We start from the raw sequence: 16,609 nt of genomic DNA on the forward strand, positions 1-16,609 counted from the left end.
TCAGGACAGAGATTATGGATGCATTTACAATCCAAAATTGCTAAAGCCTGATTCTGTTCCTTAGTTTGCTTTCAAAAAGACACGTAGCTGGCCTACAAGGATCTTAACTTCAAACAGCCAACTGCAAAAGACATCCACACTGTTCATCCTTCACCTCCTCACCCCCTGCTTCACATGGTTTTGGTTCCTTAGGAGAAAGGGAGGGTGATTCCCCTTCTCCAGATGGCACGAGTGATCTGCTCAAACACAGACATCCCTGCTGACACCTGCACAGGAGCAACTCAACCTGGGGGCTTCTGAGGAACAGCTGACCTCATTCTAAAAATCAAAACTAGGTTTGCTGGGCCAGTTGTGTGCCCAATTGTGTGCCCCAGTTGTGGCTGGTACAGGTGTAGAGATGTACAGTGTAGGCAGACCAAAGCCAGGTGAGATGCCTCCACGTGCAACCTCCTAAAAAGAAATGATTCAGATAAAAGCACGAGACAAAACATGTTTGTAAACCCTGATTCCTCAGAGTGTTTGCTTACCTAGGATCACAAAGAAACTTGGTCTTTTCACCTTCTTCTCTCCAAATGAGCCATTCTCGGAAAGAGGGATGAACAAACATTCGCGTCATATCTCTACGTTTGATAAGAAACATAGAAAGGTTCTCCATCCTCTGCTGAAAGTCCTCCCACTCCAAAGTGCCCTCAATGTTACCTGCATTAATGGCCTGAAAAATATGTTCATCTGTTAATGGATGCAGAGATGCCACTGCCACATTCAAGAGAGGCATAACCCGATCAAAGGAAGACTGCGTTGGGAACTTCATATTGCACTGCAACAGGTAAACTTCAGACAGGGACACTGGGACTACTTTGTAGCTGGAGCTTTTTAGTACTAGATATCCTTTCTCTATGAGATCAAAAGTGAGTTTTAGGTACAGATAGGACCCTTGGCTCAAGGTCTTGAGGTGAGAACTGAGTTTGCCAAACGTCGTGTTGTCCATTTTGCCGTTCAGGGAGATGTTGTTCTGGATCTCCGAGCTGCTGTGGATCCGATGGAGGATGTATGCCTGCAGGTCCTGGTCTATGGCTTCATTCTCTTCCAGTCTATCCAAAAATATTCTGTGGAAGGGCAACAGCTTAATTATTTCCTACAAAGAAAGAAAAAAAAGAAGAATACTCATGCTGGCAGTGTTTATTATTCACTAAGTGAATAAGGTCTTGCAATAGCACCTTTGAGACTCCTTTAAGACCTCTTCCATCAGGGCAAGCACACAAGATGGCACTTTGTGCCCTCAGGACGTCACAGTCTCATCTATAATCAAGCACATTGCATGTGGAAAATGTGACTGAAATAGAAATGGACAGGGGTTCTAATACCCCATCCACAGAGAGGGCTGGGAAACCTACACCAAGCAGTGCCCTTGTAACTCCCACCCCATCCCAACCACCAGGTGACATTCCACCTTCTGCTGTCTTCAGGGTGAATGATCTGTGGACAACCAAGCTGACAGGCCTGAGGCCAAAAGAAATTTTGCTGAAGCCAAGCTAAGGACCTCTCCTGAAGTGAGAGCCTGCATCCCACAGCCACTGTCAGCAGGGAAATGCAGGGAAAGATCAGGACAGAGAAGAGCAAAGCTTCCCCAGTGCAAAACAAATCCATCTGTCTGTTGCAGGATGGTGGGGCCAGGGATCTTCTCATCTGCTGAGCTGACTGATGATGCTTCATGCAACATAAACCAAAGATCATCAAAGGCTTTTCCCCAGAAGCTCTTGTGTCAGGCACTGTGAGGTGGGGAGAGATGATGGGTCTGGAAAAGGGGGTTGCAGGAGAAGACATCAATTTAAAAAAAAATAAAATAAAGAGGGTGAGTAAGGTGCAAAACTAAAGCTTGCAGTGAAGACTGCAGGGCTGCAAAAGCCCTAATTAAATGAGAAATTCAAGTCAGAGGGATGCAATTTACCTTCAATTACAAAAAGATTTCTTCCAAATGATGTTTAATCTACTCCATTACCAAGCAAAAAAAAAAAAAGAAAGAAGAGCTGCAGGACAAAGCAGCCTGTACTCTCTGGTGTCTTGGGGAGCAGCTGCTGCTCCCAGCTCCAAAGCAGCCCTGATGGAGCTGGAAGTGGCTCTCAGCTCCTGGCAGGACAACCCACAGTAAATCAACCTGCAGATCTCAGTAAACAGAAGCAAATCTCAATAAAACTTCTTCACAGAGCTCAGTTAAAACAAATGGTGCAGTGAATGTGCTAATGAAAAAATGGCTAATGATGAAAAAATGAGAAACACAGAGCTGCAGGCACAGCTTTCTGCTGGGAGCAGCTGGTGCAGCCACAGAGAGGCTTTGAGCTGGTGCCCAACACAGCTCATCCCTCTGCTGTGTCTCCTCTGGGCTCCCAGCTCTGGGGCTCAGTGTGAATGTTCCCACAAGTGATGCTGCACATCAACCAACTCGACTGTAAAGAGTTGAGGGAGCAGCTCTGCCCAAATTGGGTCACTGTGTTGGCTTCCCAGCTTGCTCCTCTCAGCTGAATAGTTGAGCCAACAAGCTAAGGTCAGTGTTATCCTGATGCCAAGAGAGTGGGGAGGAGCAGATAAGGACAAGCAGAAGGTAAAAACCTGCCCAGCTGCAAACTAACATCAAAATACTTCAGAATTATCCAAACAGCACTGGGGCTTCAGCACCTGCCCAAGGTTTTCAGTGAGCTGAATAATGTCCTGGCCTGACACTGACTCCCTCCAGGCTGAGCCATTCAGATGCTGGCACTCTGGCTCTAACTCCTTCAGCCTTCCACATGGAGGAGAGGATGTTCTCCAGCAGAGCAGGCTGGCAGACATCAAGCTCTCCCCTCCTAAGACACTTGGTGGGGCCACAGCCTGTTGGCACATGAGCTGTCTCACCAAACTGAACTATTTGCTGCTGAATGTTCAGTGATGTCTCTAAATAATGCTGGATTAGAGCCTTTCAGAACTGTACAGTGACTCTGGGGACATGAATCTAAATCCCAGTGCAAAAAAGCCAGAAGGATAACCTTAAATCAAGGGTCTTCAGCAAGCCCAGATATCCACTAAGATCTTACCAAAGCCCCTGATGACAACACCACAGTTTATCACAATTCTCAGTCTCACCTGTAGACTTGTTCTGACAGTCACTACCAGCTTCAGCCAGGAAGGGAATTTTCCAATCATTTTGTTCAGGAATGATACTATGGTGTCTCCATAATCTGGCTTGTGAAATTCAGCCTCGTTTAGTCCATCAATTAATATGATGAAATCTTCATCAGGGATTTTCCTCTCTGAGAGAAGGAGAAAAAGGAAAAGAATTTATTTCAAAGGTTTGATATGAGACCATACTGCAAAGTCATTGCAGTATTTTAAATCATCATCAGATAATGCTGAAGGAGAGCAAAGACACAGCACCAGCACCTTTCTTCTGATATATTAATTGCAGATTAGGTAGTTCCACACATACACCAGTTCAATTCTTATAAAGTAGACATTTTAATTACAACATACACAACTTCAACATCTCAGATAAAATAGTTAATAACCTTTGTAAAAATTACATCTTCCACAAAGTCCAATGTTATTTGATGTGTCAGTACTTTTCTGTTTTAATAAACACATGATTAGTGGTTCTCTGTAGGTTTGGCATTAAACTCTCACCCTGATCTCTCAATTTTTGCAACTGCTAAATGAAGGGTCACCAAGAAATTCACCTCCCAACACCTCTTGATCCTTCCCATTTTGGTGTCTGCAATTCAGACAGGGGCTTGTTGATAACTGAGGTCTGGGCAAGTGTTTGAAAGAGAAATCAACCTGATTCACAGGCAAAACCATTCTGTGGGGAGAGCAAAGATCAGAGTGCTGGAAGGGGGACAGGGACTCAGTGCTCCAGAGGTTCCATTCTCCCTTCAACAGAGAATGTTCAAAACCCTTCTGAACTTCCAGTACTGGAAAGGAGTTTGATCACAAGTCTGTAACCAAAAAGAGTCACGGGGAATAAAAAAGATCCTACAAAAAGCAAGTCACTGACTTTTTAAACCAGGATTTTTTTGTTGTTGCTACAGAAAGCAAACTGAGGGGGACAATGAAGTCAAGTGTTTCTACATCAGCTTCTGGGAGCTGAGCACAGCTTTGTAACTAAGAGATTCTCTTGGACTTGCATCATAAGCCCAAGCAGTATCTTCTCAAAGTTAATGTTGCTTCATAATCCCAAAACTGGGGTGGAAAACTGGGTGAGTCTATTGTTGGCATCAGCTGCTACCTTGTGCTACAGATTCTGATCTGGATAAAGCTTGTTCTCCTTTGTCATGTACTATGGATAAATCCTGCTAACAAAAAGCTGAGTATTCCCAATAGCAAGTTAGCCTTTCCCTTTGACTTTAAATTGCACCAGGAACTTTTCTATAAAAACCCAGCACAAAATGTTCCTGGATGACAGGAGCTGCCTCTGTGGTGTTCCAGGGAGAACAGAAACGTGTCAACACCTTGTGCTGGGTACTGCTCAGCACCAAATCCCATCTTCTCCTTGCCTGACATCACCAAGTTGCATTTATTTCCTGTAATACTGTTAATATCCATACAAACCCCACATATTTTACATTAAAATTATCACAGATCCTTTTTCAGTTAACTTTATGGTGAGATTATTGGGTGCACCAGAAAATACACTTCGTGACTCTGAAATCTTGGGAGTGAACATAGTGCCTGAATTTTATACCCACATCTCATGTTTCTCCTAAAGCCTGAGGGAGAGAGAAGGCAGAGTGGGGGGAAGAATCAGAACTTTGTTCTCCTATATAATACTTAGATTCCCTGAGATTAAAAGAAATACATATATTTGAGAAACATGACTCAACTTTCTTGGTCACACTGACCATTAACAGCTGTGCAATAATTTAATCTGAGCAGCATTAAAGCTTCAACAGCACCTTGTAAAAAACCTGCTGATATATTTACAGAGTCTTAAACGTTATATATTCTAAAACCAATTTCCAGACAGTGTTCATTTTGTTACAAAACACTTGGTGCAAATTAGCTTGCCAGCACTTCCAATCAACAAGGCTGAAAGGCAGGAGTCCTGATCATTGGCTCCACTGGAGCTGTGTTGAGTGTAGAGCTCAAGAGGGGTTAAAAAAAAAACAACTTAGGTTTTATATAAAAATTTTCCACCCTCCTGGAACTCAGGACCAGATGGGGGTCAACTTGTTTGGCAAGAAAAATAAACATCCTCTAAAATGCTCTGAACTCAATAGCTGGAATACCTCCCAAGGAGTTACTGCAGTAAACACAAATTCTTTTCCCTTAGTGCAGTGCTTCCTAAATGTATTTTTTTTATTTTTTTTATTTTTTTTTTGCCAAGACTGTTGGTAAGGAAGAGTAGCCACACTACTCCTACAGTGACATTTCTCCATGCCAGGAAAACCAAATGCTGCTGAGCTGTGCTGGCTCTCTGGGTGCTTTGTGCCTGTTGGAACCACGTGTGCTGGACCCAGATGCTGCAGCTCGGTGGTAACAGAAAATTCTCTGAGCTACGTTTGCAGCCAACTTGCAGCACATCATTGTAATAAACACCTTTTTGCAGGGCAACAGGCCTGAACTCTGCAATGCTCTGGTAGTTTTCATGGCAACGAGCATTTGAGATCTCAAATTTAGTGACTGTCACAGTGAATTAGTTATATCTTGCAAAGGAAAGAAAGAAAAGGAGACAAAACCAAGGCGGTGTTAGAAAAAGCTCTGAAAAATCCATATTCAGGATAAGGCTTGTTCTCAGCTCCCCTAGAAAGTCACACAGAGTATCTACAGACTTTTATGATATTGAGTCCTTTGGTGAAAGCTTCAAATTCTAAGCTTTGAATTCTAATTACTCTCATTAAGTAATGAGAGAGAAAGGCAAAAACCTTCATCCTCTAAACAAATCAGAACAGAGTTCCAAAGGCAGAGCTGGGTGTGGAAACTGTTGCTTGTTTTCACCTCCAGAACTGTGAGGCCACATCTGGCATGTGGAAGCAAGAAAAGAGAAATCCAAAAGCATGCTGACATCAGCATTTCACCTAATGGCCCTAGAACCAAGGCAGGAGGAGAGGAGAGGTTAACCCCTTACTTCCAAACAAGAACAATGGTTTACTCTCAGATCTTCCCTTCAGCTTTCAAGATCCCAGACTGGGTTGGGTTGGAAAGGACCTTAAAGCCCCCCCAGTGCCACCCCTGCCATGGGCAGGGACACCTCCCACCAGCCCAGGGTGCTCCAAGCCCCATCCAACCTTCAGCACTACCAGGGATGGGGCAGCCACAGTTTCTCTGGGAAACCTGGGGCTCAGCACCCTCACCCCAAAGAATTTCTGCCTCATGTCTAACCTAAACCTCCCCTTTGCCAGTTCAAAGCCATTGCCCCTCATCCTATCACTCCAGACCCTTAGAAGTCCCTCCCAAGCTTTCTTGTAGGCCTTTCATTCACTGAAGCCACCTTCAGGCATCTTACTCCACGAAGGCTGAGTATTCCTGTTAAAAACACACTTCAGTTCAACCACAACTTCAACTGGAAGAAAATACAGCTCATGGAAGCCCTGGGGTCTGTGCTGACATTTCCAAGTCGCGTGGCCAGGGTCTCACTGCCCTCACAGTAAAAAGTTTCTTCCTACTGTCCCATCTACATCTCCCCTCTTCCAGTTTAAAGCCATCCCCCTCATCCTCTTGTTACACCCTTATAAAAAGAGATCACAGAATGGCTGAGGTTGGAAGGGACCCCAGAGATCATTTATTCCAACCCCCCTGCCATGGGCAGGGACATTTCTCACCCAGACAAGGTTGCTCAGAGCCTCATCCAACCTGACCTTGAACACCTCCAGGGAGGGGTCAGCCACAGCTGCTCTGGGCAACACAGAATTAACTTATTACTTCACTGAAGTGCCCTAATGCAACGATATTTAAAAATCATAATAACAACAGTCTGGAGAACTGGTCTGGAGAAGAGGAGGCTTGAGGGAGATCTCAACTCTCTCTACAACTCCCTGAAAGGAGGTTGGAGCCGGTGGGGGGTTGGTCTCTTCTCTGAGGCAGGTATCAGTAAGACAAGAGGGCTTCAGCTCTGCCAGGGGAGGTTTAGGTTGGATATTAGGAAGGAATTCTTTCCAGAGAGTGTGATCAGGCATTGGAATGGGAGACTGAACTCAATGCCACAATCTGAGAACCACGGGAGGGAGCGGATCAAGAGTTGGACTCGACGCTCTCAGAGCTCCTTTCCAACCCGAGCAATTCTGGGAACAGCAATCACAGCATGGTGCTGGGGAGCTGAGGGGAGCATCCCCACCCCATACCTTTGTGGAGATTCTCCAGGGGCTCCAGGACACCCCTGCGGAAGGAGGCCATGGGGTCCTGCACGCAGGAGCGGAGGCTGAGCAGGCTCTGCAGGTGAGGCTCCCGCAGCAGCTGCTCCCTGTAGGCCACGAACTGAGGCGAGCGGCAGAGCAGGGCGGCCACGTTGTGCACAAACTCAGGCACCAGGCAGGTGTAGGCATTGTCAGCCTGGCAGTAATGGTAAGCAACGACCTAGGGGAGAGAAAAAGGCAGAAGTAAATTATAAATAACCACCCCCCAAAAATATCTGAAATTAAATAAATGCACCCCATCCTGGGTTGGGCCAGGATAAAGGGGATTTTCTGGCTTGTACTATGGCTTTCGGCTCAGTCTTTTGGAAGGAGCTGCACTTGCTAAACGAACAGCAAGTTTCTCAGATATTTTCTGCTTCTAGGACTGATCCCACTCCATGATTATAGTTACAGCCAGAGCCTGGTGTGCAGAACCAAGGGCACTGCTCAGCTCTGAGGAACATTTTGCCTTCTGGGAGGAGAAAAGGAGTAAAAAGGTCCCACCTGAACCCCTCCTCTGGGGAGGAACAGACAAGAGAAATGGCCAAAACTGAGCAAACAGAGGATTCCATCCCATCCACCTCATCCTCAGGATAAATTGGAGGGATCACCAGGCTCAAACCCCTTCCTGCTTCCCCTTCCTTCCCTCTCCCTGTTTGCTTCAGCATCCTGGGAGGATTCCATCCCTTCCTCTGCCTGTGCTCCTGATCCATCCCAGCCTGAAGCTGTGTGTTCCTGCCTCCAGCTCCCAACTGCTCCTGACTCCAGGATTCCAGCCTGGATTTTCCCAGGACTGCCCTGCAGCCTGGGTGGTAACATGAGAGTTACTGGGAGGAACGTGGGATCAATTTTCCTGTCTATTTGTACAGATTTAGTCATTTTTCCTATTTATCATTCCTGTTTCATTAAAGCTGTTTAGTTTAGTTTCCAACCCATCAGTCTCTCTCCCTTATTCTCTCTCCTTCCTTTATCAGGGAGGGGCATTAATAGAGAGCATCTGGCATTGGGTTTTATTGCCAGGCCAGTGTAAAACCCTGACACACCTTCATCAGAGGTGAGGTGGGGAGGATGCTACGAGCAGCAGGGTTTTTTTTTTCTGTTGGGTGACTTTGATGGCTTCTGGCAGGCAAGGTCTTTGAGAGTACCAAGTGTTAACTACCTGTGACAAGGATCCAGACAAATCAGTTGGTCAAAACAGGCTTGGCTCCTGAAAAATGACTGCCCTGCCACTTGAGGAATAAATGAAATTAAACTGTAGCTGCTGGCAGAGATGGACAGTGACAGGAGCTGACAGGGCTGAGGCTGTGCGTGGAGCAGGGAGAGGTTGCATTGTGCTCCCAGCTCCATTTAAGGACTTGGTGTTGGTAATAGCTTGTGATTGTTTTCTTGAACTGATTTTTTATCTGCTGTTTGCAAATGTCAAGCTCAGCAGGAGCAGGCAGAGAGCTGAGCAAGGTGCAGCAAGGTGGCATCTGCAAACAACAGGTTCCTGCAATGGGGAAACAGCAGGCTGGCTGCACATTGCTCAGCCACCTTCATCCTGCTCTTCATTCAAAAAATCAACTCAATTAAAAAGAAAAAAAAAACTTAAATACCTGAAACTCTTTTCCCAAGTCACCTGATTTTCCCAGTCCTTCAAACTCTGCCAGAACCCACTAAATTCTACCCGTGTGCTAAAGTTAGTAGAAAACCAGTGATAATTTTCCCAGTCCAATCTGCCAACTTTCTTGGGTTTTTTTGTAATATACAAAATAAGATGTCCCTGCTTGTGGAGTGCTCAGCAGGCTGCTCCAGCTCTTCTCCATCCACCAACTCCTAGCACCAGCACCTCGTGCCATTGCCTGGCCATTTGGTGTGAGCCTCTGCCAGGTCCAAAAGCTTTTCTCCAGCTCCCACTCCCTGTGTTTTCTTTTCAGCTGTCCCTGTCCAAAAAATATCCCAGCAAGGGAGGTGGGATCAGTTCTGTACCAAACTTGATGACTGCCTCGGAGCGTTGTAGCAGAGAACAGAAATACTGCCAAATAAAAATAAACCCCATTTCTGAACTTGAAAGGGACACTGTCACTGAGGACATGAGATGGTGGTGGCCTCCCTGGAGGTTGTGTGAGCTCAGATGAACCATGGCTGGTGGCCAGGGTTGAGACTTTCAGGCTCTCCACCTGCAGTGAGCAGGCTGAGGTTGGCAGCAGCTGCAGGGGTTGGGGTGGCACGTTCAGGCTCTGCTCCTGCCAAGGATGGTGTGTCCAGCACTGGAAACAAGAGCCTGACACACTGCTGGCTCAGCACTGGCTTGAATTTTAAATAGAAATAGGTGAAATTACTGGTGGGGTATCATGCAGTCATTTCCTTTACAGGCAAAATGAAGTGTGGTGAATCCAGTGATGATAAAGCTTGGCTGTTATTTCAAGCATCCAGCTCTAATCCATGTGCCTAAGCTTTAATGGATACCTCCAAATTCCTAACAGAAATATTCCTACCAGCCAGTTAAAATATAATGTATTGCCTTGGAGAACAGCACTGGGTAAAGTAATAATAAAGGTTGTGATTTCTTTTCAAGAATCATATTTATTTGGGGATTAAAACTTGTGGATGCCACAGTATAAAGTTCTGAAGTGGTCGTCCCTTGGTATCAGGTTCCCAGTAACAGAAACCAAAGTGCTGTATGCAGAGCTCTTATTTCCCATACAATAGGTCTGTAGACACAAAAATAAACTCTCCTTTTTACCAGAGGACAATTAACTTCTTCCAGAAATCTAAAGAGCCACGTCATGGAAAAGGAGACAAATCCAGCACCCAGGAAGGGATTGGTGACTGTCAGACACTGGGACATACATACAGTTACAACTCAATTAATTTAAGCTCCTTCATGTGTGTTCTTGATCCTTGTGCTAGATTTACTGGTATATTGACTGAGCCTTGCACAGGAGGATAAATGCAATGCTCAATAGGTGGATCTAAAGCTAACCCAGTAAGCAAAGAATAAGGAATTTGAAAGACAATATTAGGATTTTCTTTACAGGTTAAATCCAGAAGGTCTTCAGGAGTCTCCTCTCCCAGCACCAGTCACCTTCCTCCTTTCTGCCACAACCACTTCCATTTCTCTCTTCACCAGCCCCACATAACCTTCATTTTCCAACCACCCTTTCTATTGTTGCTCCAACCAGGTCCATTCCTTCACCCACTTGGGTTCAGGACTTGACAACTCTGTCCCATTTTGATCTGCAGCCTCTGTACCTCTTTTCCCTGCAGCTCTTCTCCCCACACCAAGATGCTTTCCTACATCCCAGCAGTCCAAACCATGCTCCAGATCTCCAAGGCCAAGCTACTTATTTCAGATATGGAAGAATTCCATGAAATCAGAAAGGGAAAAAAAACAAAAGATTGGCTCATGTAGGTCAGGACCTAGGAAAACAGCTGCTGGAGGAAAAAGGAAGACATGGGGGTGTTAAAAGCAAAACAGCTGTTCCAAGGATGATGGAAAACGTCAGTGGAAGAGGAGGGGAAGAGCTGGGTGAAGCCAGTGGGAGGAAGAGGGTAGAAAGGGCACAGAGAGCAGAAAAAAAATGAGGCACAGAAGAGATTGTGTGCTGTCTATAAAGTACAGAGGGAGAGAAAAGACTGAACTGTGAAGAGGGGAAAAGGAGAGGGAGGAAGGGGAGGAAATGACATGGCAGGAGATAACAGTAATAGGAGAAAGGCTGGAAGGACAGCATGAACATCAAAGGAGAATGAGGGGCTGAAGATGGCCCAAGGGAAATCAGTTATTTTTACTTAATAGGACAGGCCCATTTTAAGCAGTTCTCTGGCACTCTCTGTGAAAAAGAATCACTTCCATTTCAGAAGCATTCCTTCAACATCATGTCACTGCTGTGCTGGGGCTCTGCTTCCCTCTGGAAGCATGTGCTGTGAGGAGGCCATCCTACCAATCCCCCCAAAAAAGGATCAACCTCCCAGACCCCTGGGCTCCCAGCAACATCCCAGTTCCTCCCGTGCCCCTAAAGGGCTTCAAAACTTTGTATTTTATCCCTATTTCTGCACTTAAAGAGATTTATCTTTCTTTGACCCATACAGAATAGCTTTAAATAAATTCAGTGTAATGCTTTAAACCTGCAAAAAGTGCCATTTGGCAAGCACAGCATTGGTGGGAATAATGGAAATGGGAATCAGCACTGCTGTGTTTTACCCACTGCAGCTGACTGTGTACGTGGTGCCCCAGTTTATTGGGGATGTTCATTGCTTTTCCAGAGCCCAGCATGCCAGCAAATGCCCTCTGGAACTCATTAGTGTCTCAGGGCACCAAGGCTCAGAAGTAATGAATCCCTTCACCTCTCTGCAAGGTAGGAGCACTCCCTTTTTTTTGATACATCTACAGGAAGGGTAATGATGCTTTAGCTTATGGCTTGGAGGATGGGGAAAGAAGTCTCTGAAGCCACCAGGCAAGCTCAGCATCAGCTGAGTGTGCTAATGCACTGGACACACAGCTCCTCCAGCAGCTGCTCTACATCAGGGATGACCCATTAGTGCAGCTGAGCTGCCTTTCAGGTCCATTTGTTTAAGTGCTGCCTCCCCAAGCAACCACACAGCAGCCAGAAACCCAAAGAATATAAGCTGTTCAATGGGTTAATTAAAACTGTGCAGCCAATCCATTAAAAATCCTCTGTGAGTAAAGGGTAAAACCTTCAGGGAAAATGGGGAAGGTGACCCTGACCAGAGGGAACATAGTTCAGGCTTCTTCCTTTGAGCTGAATTGATTTCACCTTGGGCTATGGGACCTCCCAGTGGCACTGGTGCCCCTTGCTGAAAGACAAAGGTCACCAAGCACAGGGATCTGGGGCTCAGTCCTTTTCAGCACAGGTTTGGGTTGGTGGCAAAGTCTCTCATTTCATTTCTCTGAGGTGAAGGACCAGCTCTGGCCAAGCAAGGTCGAGTCACCATCCCTGGAAGGATTTAAAAGACCTGTAAGACATGACACTTAAGGACATGGGTTAGGGGTGGACTTGGAGGTGTTAAGTTAAAAGTTGGACTTGATGAGCTTATGGGTCCTTTCCAGTTTAAATGGTTTGATGATTCTAAGGTCATGCTCCAGCTGAGCTGGATCAGCCCAATTCTCTGTGTCCAAGCATCACTTGGAGACAGAAAGGTGGCACTGCAAGGACAGCCTCACTGCTCATATGCAAACTTTTTTTTCCCGTTTCTCCTTACAGTTGTTCTCCCAGGAACCCTGATCTGAGGTTGAACAGTCCCACAAAGGTTCATATCCAGGCTGGCAGGTCTGCACCTCTTGCAGCCAAGGACTTGTTGGCACTGCTGGAAAACTGGCAGCTTGCCTGCAGGTGGAGGGCAGGCCTGAAATAAATCTGGGAATCCTGCAAGCTTGTGTCCATAACATACATATACATATATATATAGTAAACCAAAAGACTAACTGAGCAGTTTTGCCAGGAACACTTCTGTTTTCTTTGCAAGTGTCAAGATGCAAGGTGAGCAGTTTGATTCATGACTTCTGAGAGTTTGCTGCACCTGGCAAGAGAAACTCTCTTGTCCCTTCTTCCCTGCAGGTCCCTCTGCTCCATGCTATGGCATAAGCTCCATGAGAGCAGGGATGGAGGAAAAGCTGCATGTCCCCATGGTCCTGGTGAGCCCCTCAGCAGCCACTGCCTCTGCTCAAAGGCAGGAGACAAAGAATGAAAAGGGCAAAGGGAGTTTGTGCCAGCTCAGTTCTCAGCAAGAAGCTCAATGTTACCTTTAAAATTAGGGAATTGATTCACAGATATCTCTGCTAAGAAGCTGTTGATATTGCCATGGATTTGGTATTTTCCTTGCAAGGAAATGGAAGGCATTTACCTCTTGATGCCTCCAGTCTCCTGGCAGGATGCTTTATTTACAGCCCATAACACAGTGCCAACCAGACTGATGGGGACCCTGGTGTGATATAAGGCTTTGATCTTTCCTCTTCCAAAAGATTCTACCTCGACACATCCAAAATGATCACCAGGAGCTGGAGCAGGACAGGCAGAACAGACTGGGGTGATGCTCCAGGGTGAGATATACCCAGGAATTAATCTTCTTCCAGAATTTTCTCCATTAATCTCTCTCAAGGCAGAATCACTCTGCTTCCCCTTCCAAAATCCAAGTAAAAGGCTGAGAAATGACACCAAGGAACAGAGAAATCTCAATGTTAAGCTCCTTGTTTTCTACCATTCTTTCAGAAATGCAAATCCTGAAAAGCATCCAACCCTTCCTACCCCAATCAGTACTTGTATGGGAGAAAACTCCATTTCCAACCAAAGCAAGGCACTGAGATGTGAGGAACCTCACCAGCTGCCCACCAGCATCTGGGAGGAAGGGCATTTTGCCATGGTTTTGATATTTTTTTTTGCCTCTAGAACCCACCAGTGAGGATAACTTCAGAGAACTCCTAAACCAGTTGGATACAATTTCCCTGGCACAGTTTCTGAGGACACAAATCACACCTGATACTGGGTTTCTAAATGATCTCATTTCTAAGCATTTTCTTCTCCAGTAGTTTGCTGATGAACATGGAAGTAGAAATCACAGATGCTGTGATCAAACTGCTCTCTAAGAATACACAAAATAATGCTCTTTTCCAGCATGGCAAGGAAGCTGGAGGAAGATGAGTGGAGCTCCTGCTAGGCACTCCCCAGATACTTATTTTTGAAATCAAATGTTTGTTCATTTCTGCCAACAAGAACTTAAAGATACCCTTGCCCCCAAACCCATGCACAACAGGCAGAAAAGCACAACCTTGTATAATCCAGAGGAGGAAAAGCAACTGTTCACCTTTCATTTCTGTCCTCATCAACAGACAGCTTCTGAGTTTTGGGCTAAGTGACATTTTCAGAAGGAACAGAGTGGGTGAGGGGGCTCAGTGTGCTTCCCACCAGCATTCTGCAGCCTGCACCAACCAGGGCCTGAGCCTCTTAGCAGATTATTAATTTGCTTTTCTAATGATCTGCATTTCTTTAGCAAAAAGACCACAGCACAACCAGAGAACATCCTGCTCTGCTCAGTGCAAGCCGAGGTGGAACATCTGGAACATCTGCACATATGTTTCATATCATTCCTAAAATATTCCTGACAATTGTGCTTGTCCATCACTGTCAACACTTTCTTCCCTACTTCAATCCTGACTCCAGTCTTAATGCAACCATAAAACACACATGTCCAAGAAATATTTTTCCAATCAGACTAACCTAAGGTCAGTCTGTCCTTCACTTCCTTGGGCTCTTTTTTCTTCAGCCAGTTGAACAAAAACTGTTTTAAGTAGGCCATCAGCAGTTCTTTTTTTATCCCACAGCTACTGATACAGGAATATGCTGCTGCTCTTGCCTTTCCTCCTGCACAAAAGGACATTTCTTTTTTTTTTTCTTTCTTTCTTTCCTCCTTTTCTTTGTTAAATTAGACTTTGGAGAGCATTCATCTGTGTGAAGGGTTTTCCTTACCTGTCCCCAAGAAACACCTGTAGGCAAATGTGGCTCCAGACATTCAGATTAGGCAGTTAAATCCTTTTAACCAACTCCTTTTACTCTTCTCTACCAAGACATTTGGTGCATTTGCTCTGTGAAAGAGTTCAGCACCTTCAAAGCCTTTTATGAACAAGGAATTCTCATGAGCTCTCAAAGGCAAGTCAGATGTGACTGAGTCTCTGAACGAGGCACTCACATGCAGAACAAAGAGTTTGCTGCTGTTATTTTAATGGATTTTCAATTCTGTTGCCAGGTCAGTAATCCTTTTCCTCCCAGCGTCACTCAAAGACTTCAAAAAACCACAGCTGGGGTGGAAGAGTTGGTGTTTGTTTTATCTAGGAGGACATCATAAGCATGGCTCTTTCTAAGCAATTCAATTTATCTGCTGTTGACAGCAAGAATTCATCAGTGGTGATGCTGAGTTGTACTACTCAGGAGGTTACTAAGAGTGCACTAGGCACACGACTTCCAGCTATCAACTTGACAAACATCCTAAACCATTTTATTTGCCTTTATTTTCTTTCCTGAGGTTTGATAATCCATCAAACTTACTGCTTGTAGCCTGCTGCACAGCAGTGCTGGAAAAGCCTCTGATTCAGTAAAACCCAGATTTTTGTTTATGATAAAGAAACACGTGCAGGAACATGGAGCTCCACAAAATTACTAAGCAAGCAAACTGAAAGAAAAAACCCCCTATAGTTTCAGAAAAATCTCCCTTTGTGGTGGGAAATGAAGCCATGGAGCAGGATTGAGGCCTGTGATTTAGCTCAAGGTGTGGATTCATCCAGGCACACACCACAGCACTGCCTGGAAGTCTTCCCAGCTGAGCCCCCCAACCATCCCCTGGTTAACTATCCCTTCCAGCAGCAGGTAACCAGAGGACCATTCTCTGTGTGCCTCACTTTTCCTTTAACAGGCAGGGAAACAGAGCAGGCAGATGAGATGCTGGTCTCCAAGGATCCCAAGCAGGCTAATGGCAAAGCTGGGAACAGACCCAAGGTCTCTGAGTGCTGAATCAAACCTCACTGCTGCTGCTGCTCTGACTCATCCCAGGGACTGTTTGCTAAACACCACCAAACTCTTCAGAAGTTCCACATGCTGTGTCAGCTGCTCGGGGAGGAAAAGTGATTCCAAGTACTCCAGGGTCAACTCATCAGCCTTGGCATTGATCTCTTTGGGAAGGCCTCATGTTTGGATGCTGGTGATAGTTATTTCTGGAACCTGCCTGCATTTACAGTAGTCAAGATTTAGTGGGAGATGAAAAACCATCCTCAAAGTCTGCAATCCCACTGGGAGCACAGAGGCAGCACCTCCTCCCAACTCATTCCTTACCTTCTGACAGCAAAACACAGGATTTGTTTTGCCAAAAAGAATTTTGGCTAAACAGGGCTTTAAAACCCTTTCCTGAAGAACTCTGAAGCACAAGTATAACAACCTATTTTTACTTTATTTTTGGCTGTAACCATTCTTTTCTGCTCTTTTCCCCTGTGATCACAGTTCCAAAAAATCTTCAGTTTGTGATCTATGCAGTGGATGTGACACACACTTCAGAGTCAGATACTTTACCTTTTCCAGGAGGAAACTGAAGCTAAAACTGCATCCATTTATCAACTACATATCCAGCAGGATTACTTAAGCACTCAGGGGAAGAAAGAAGAGATAGATGAGGCATTTTAAGCAGAGACAGCACACTTTACTGCCCTTTCTAGCAGCCTGTAAAGCTTAAGATTTGCAAGGAATATGATGACTAATGTGTCCTGAACA

At 45.3% G+C, this 16,609-nt stretch overlaps 1 protein-coding gene across 1 annotated transcript in view; it reads right to left on the bottom strand.

Annotated features, from left to right (window-relative positions):
* Nucleotides 1-16,609, bottom strand: part of TANC2 (tetratricopeptide repeat, ankyrin repeat and coiled-coil containing 2) — a 162,303-nt gene that overhangs the window by 40,002 nt on the left and 105,692 nt on the right. The window contains exons 11-13 of the mRNA XM_030466043.1: nucleotides 7,308-7,539; nucleotides 3,118-3,284; nucleotides 528-1,135 (exon numbers count right to left, since the gene is read on the bottom strand). Of these exons, the coding sequence (XP_030321903.1) occupies nucleotides 528-1,135; nucleotides 3,118-3,284; nucleotides 7,308-7,539 (1,007 nt within the window). The remainder of the gene's footprint in view (nucleotides 1-527; nucleotides 1,136-3,117; nucleotides 3,285-7,307; nucleotides 7,540-16,609) is intronic.

This window comes from Calypte anna, chromosome 27 (genome assembly GCF_003957555.1).
Source record: "Calypte anna isolate BGI_N300 chromosome 27, bCalAnn1_v1.p, whole genome shotgun sequence".
NCBI lineage: Eukaryota > Metazoa > Chordata > Aves > Apodiformes > Trochilidae > Calypte > Calypte anna.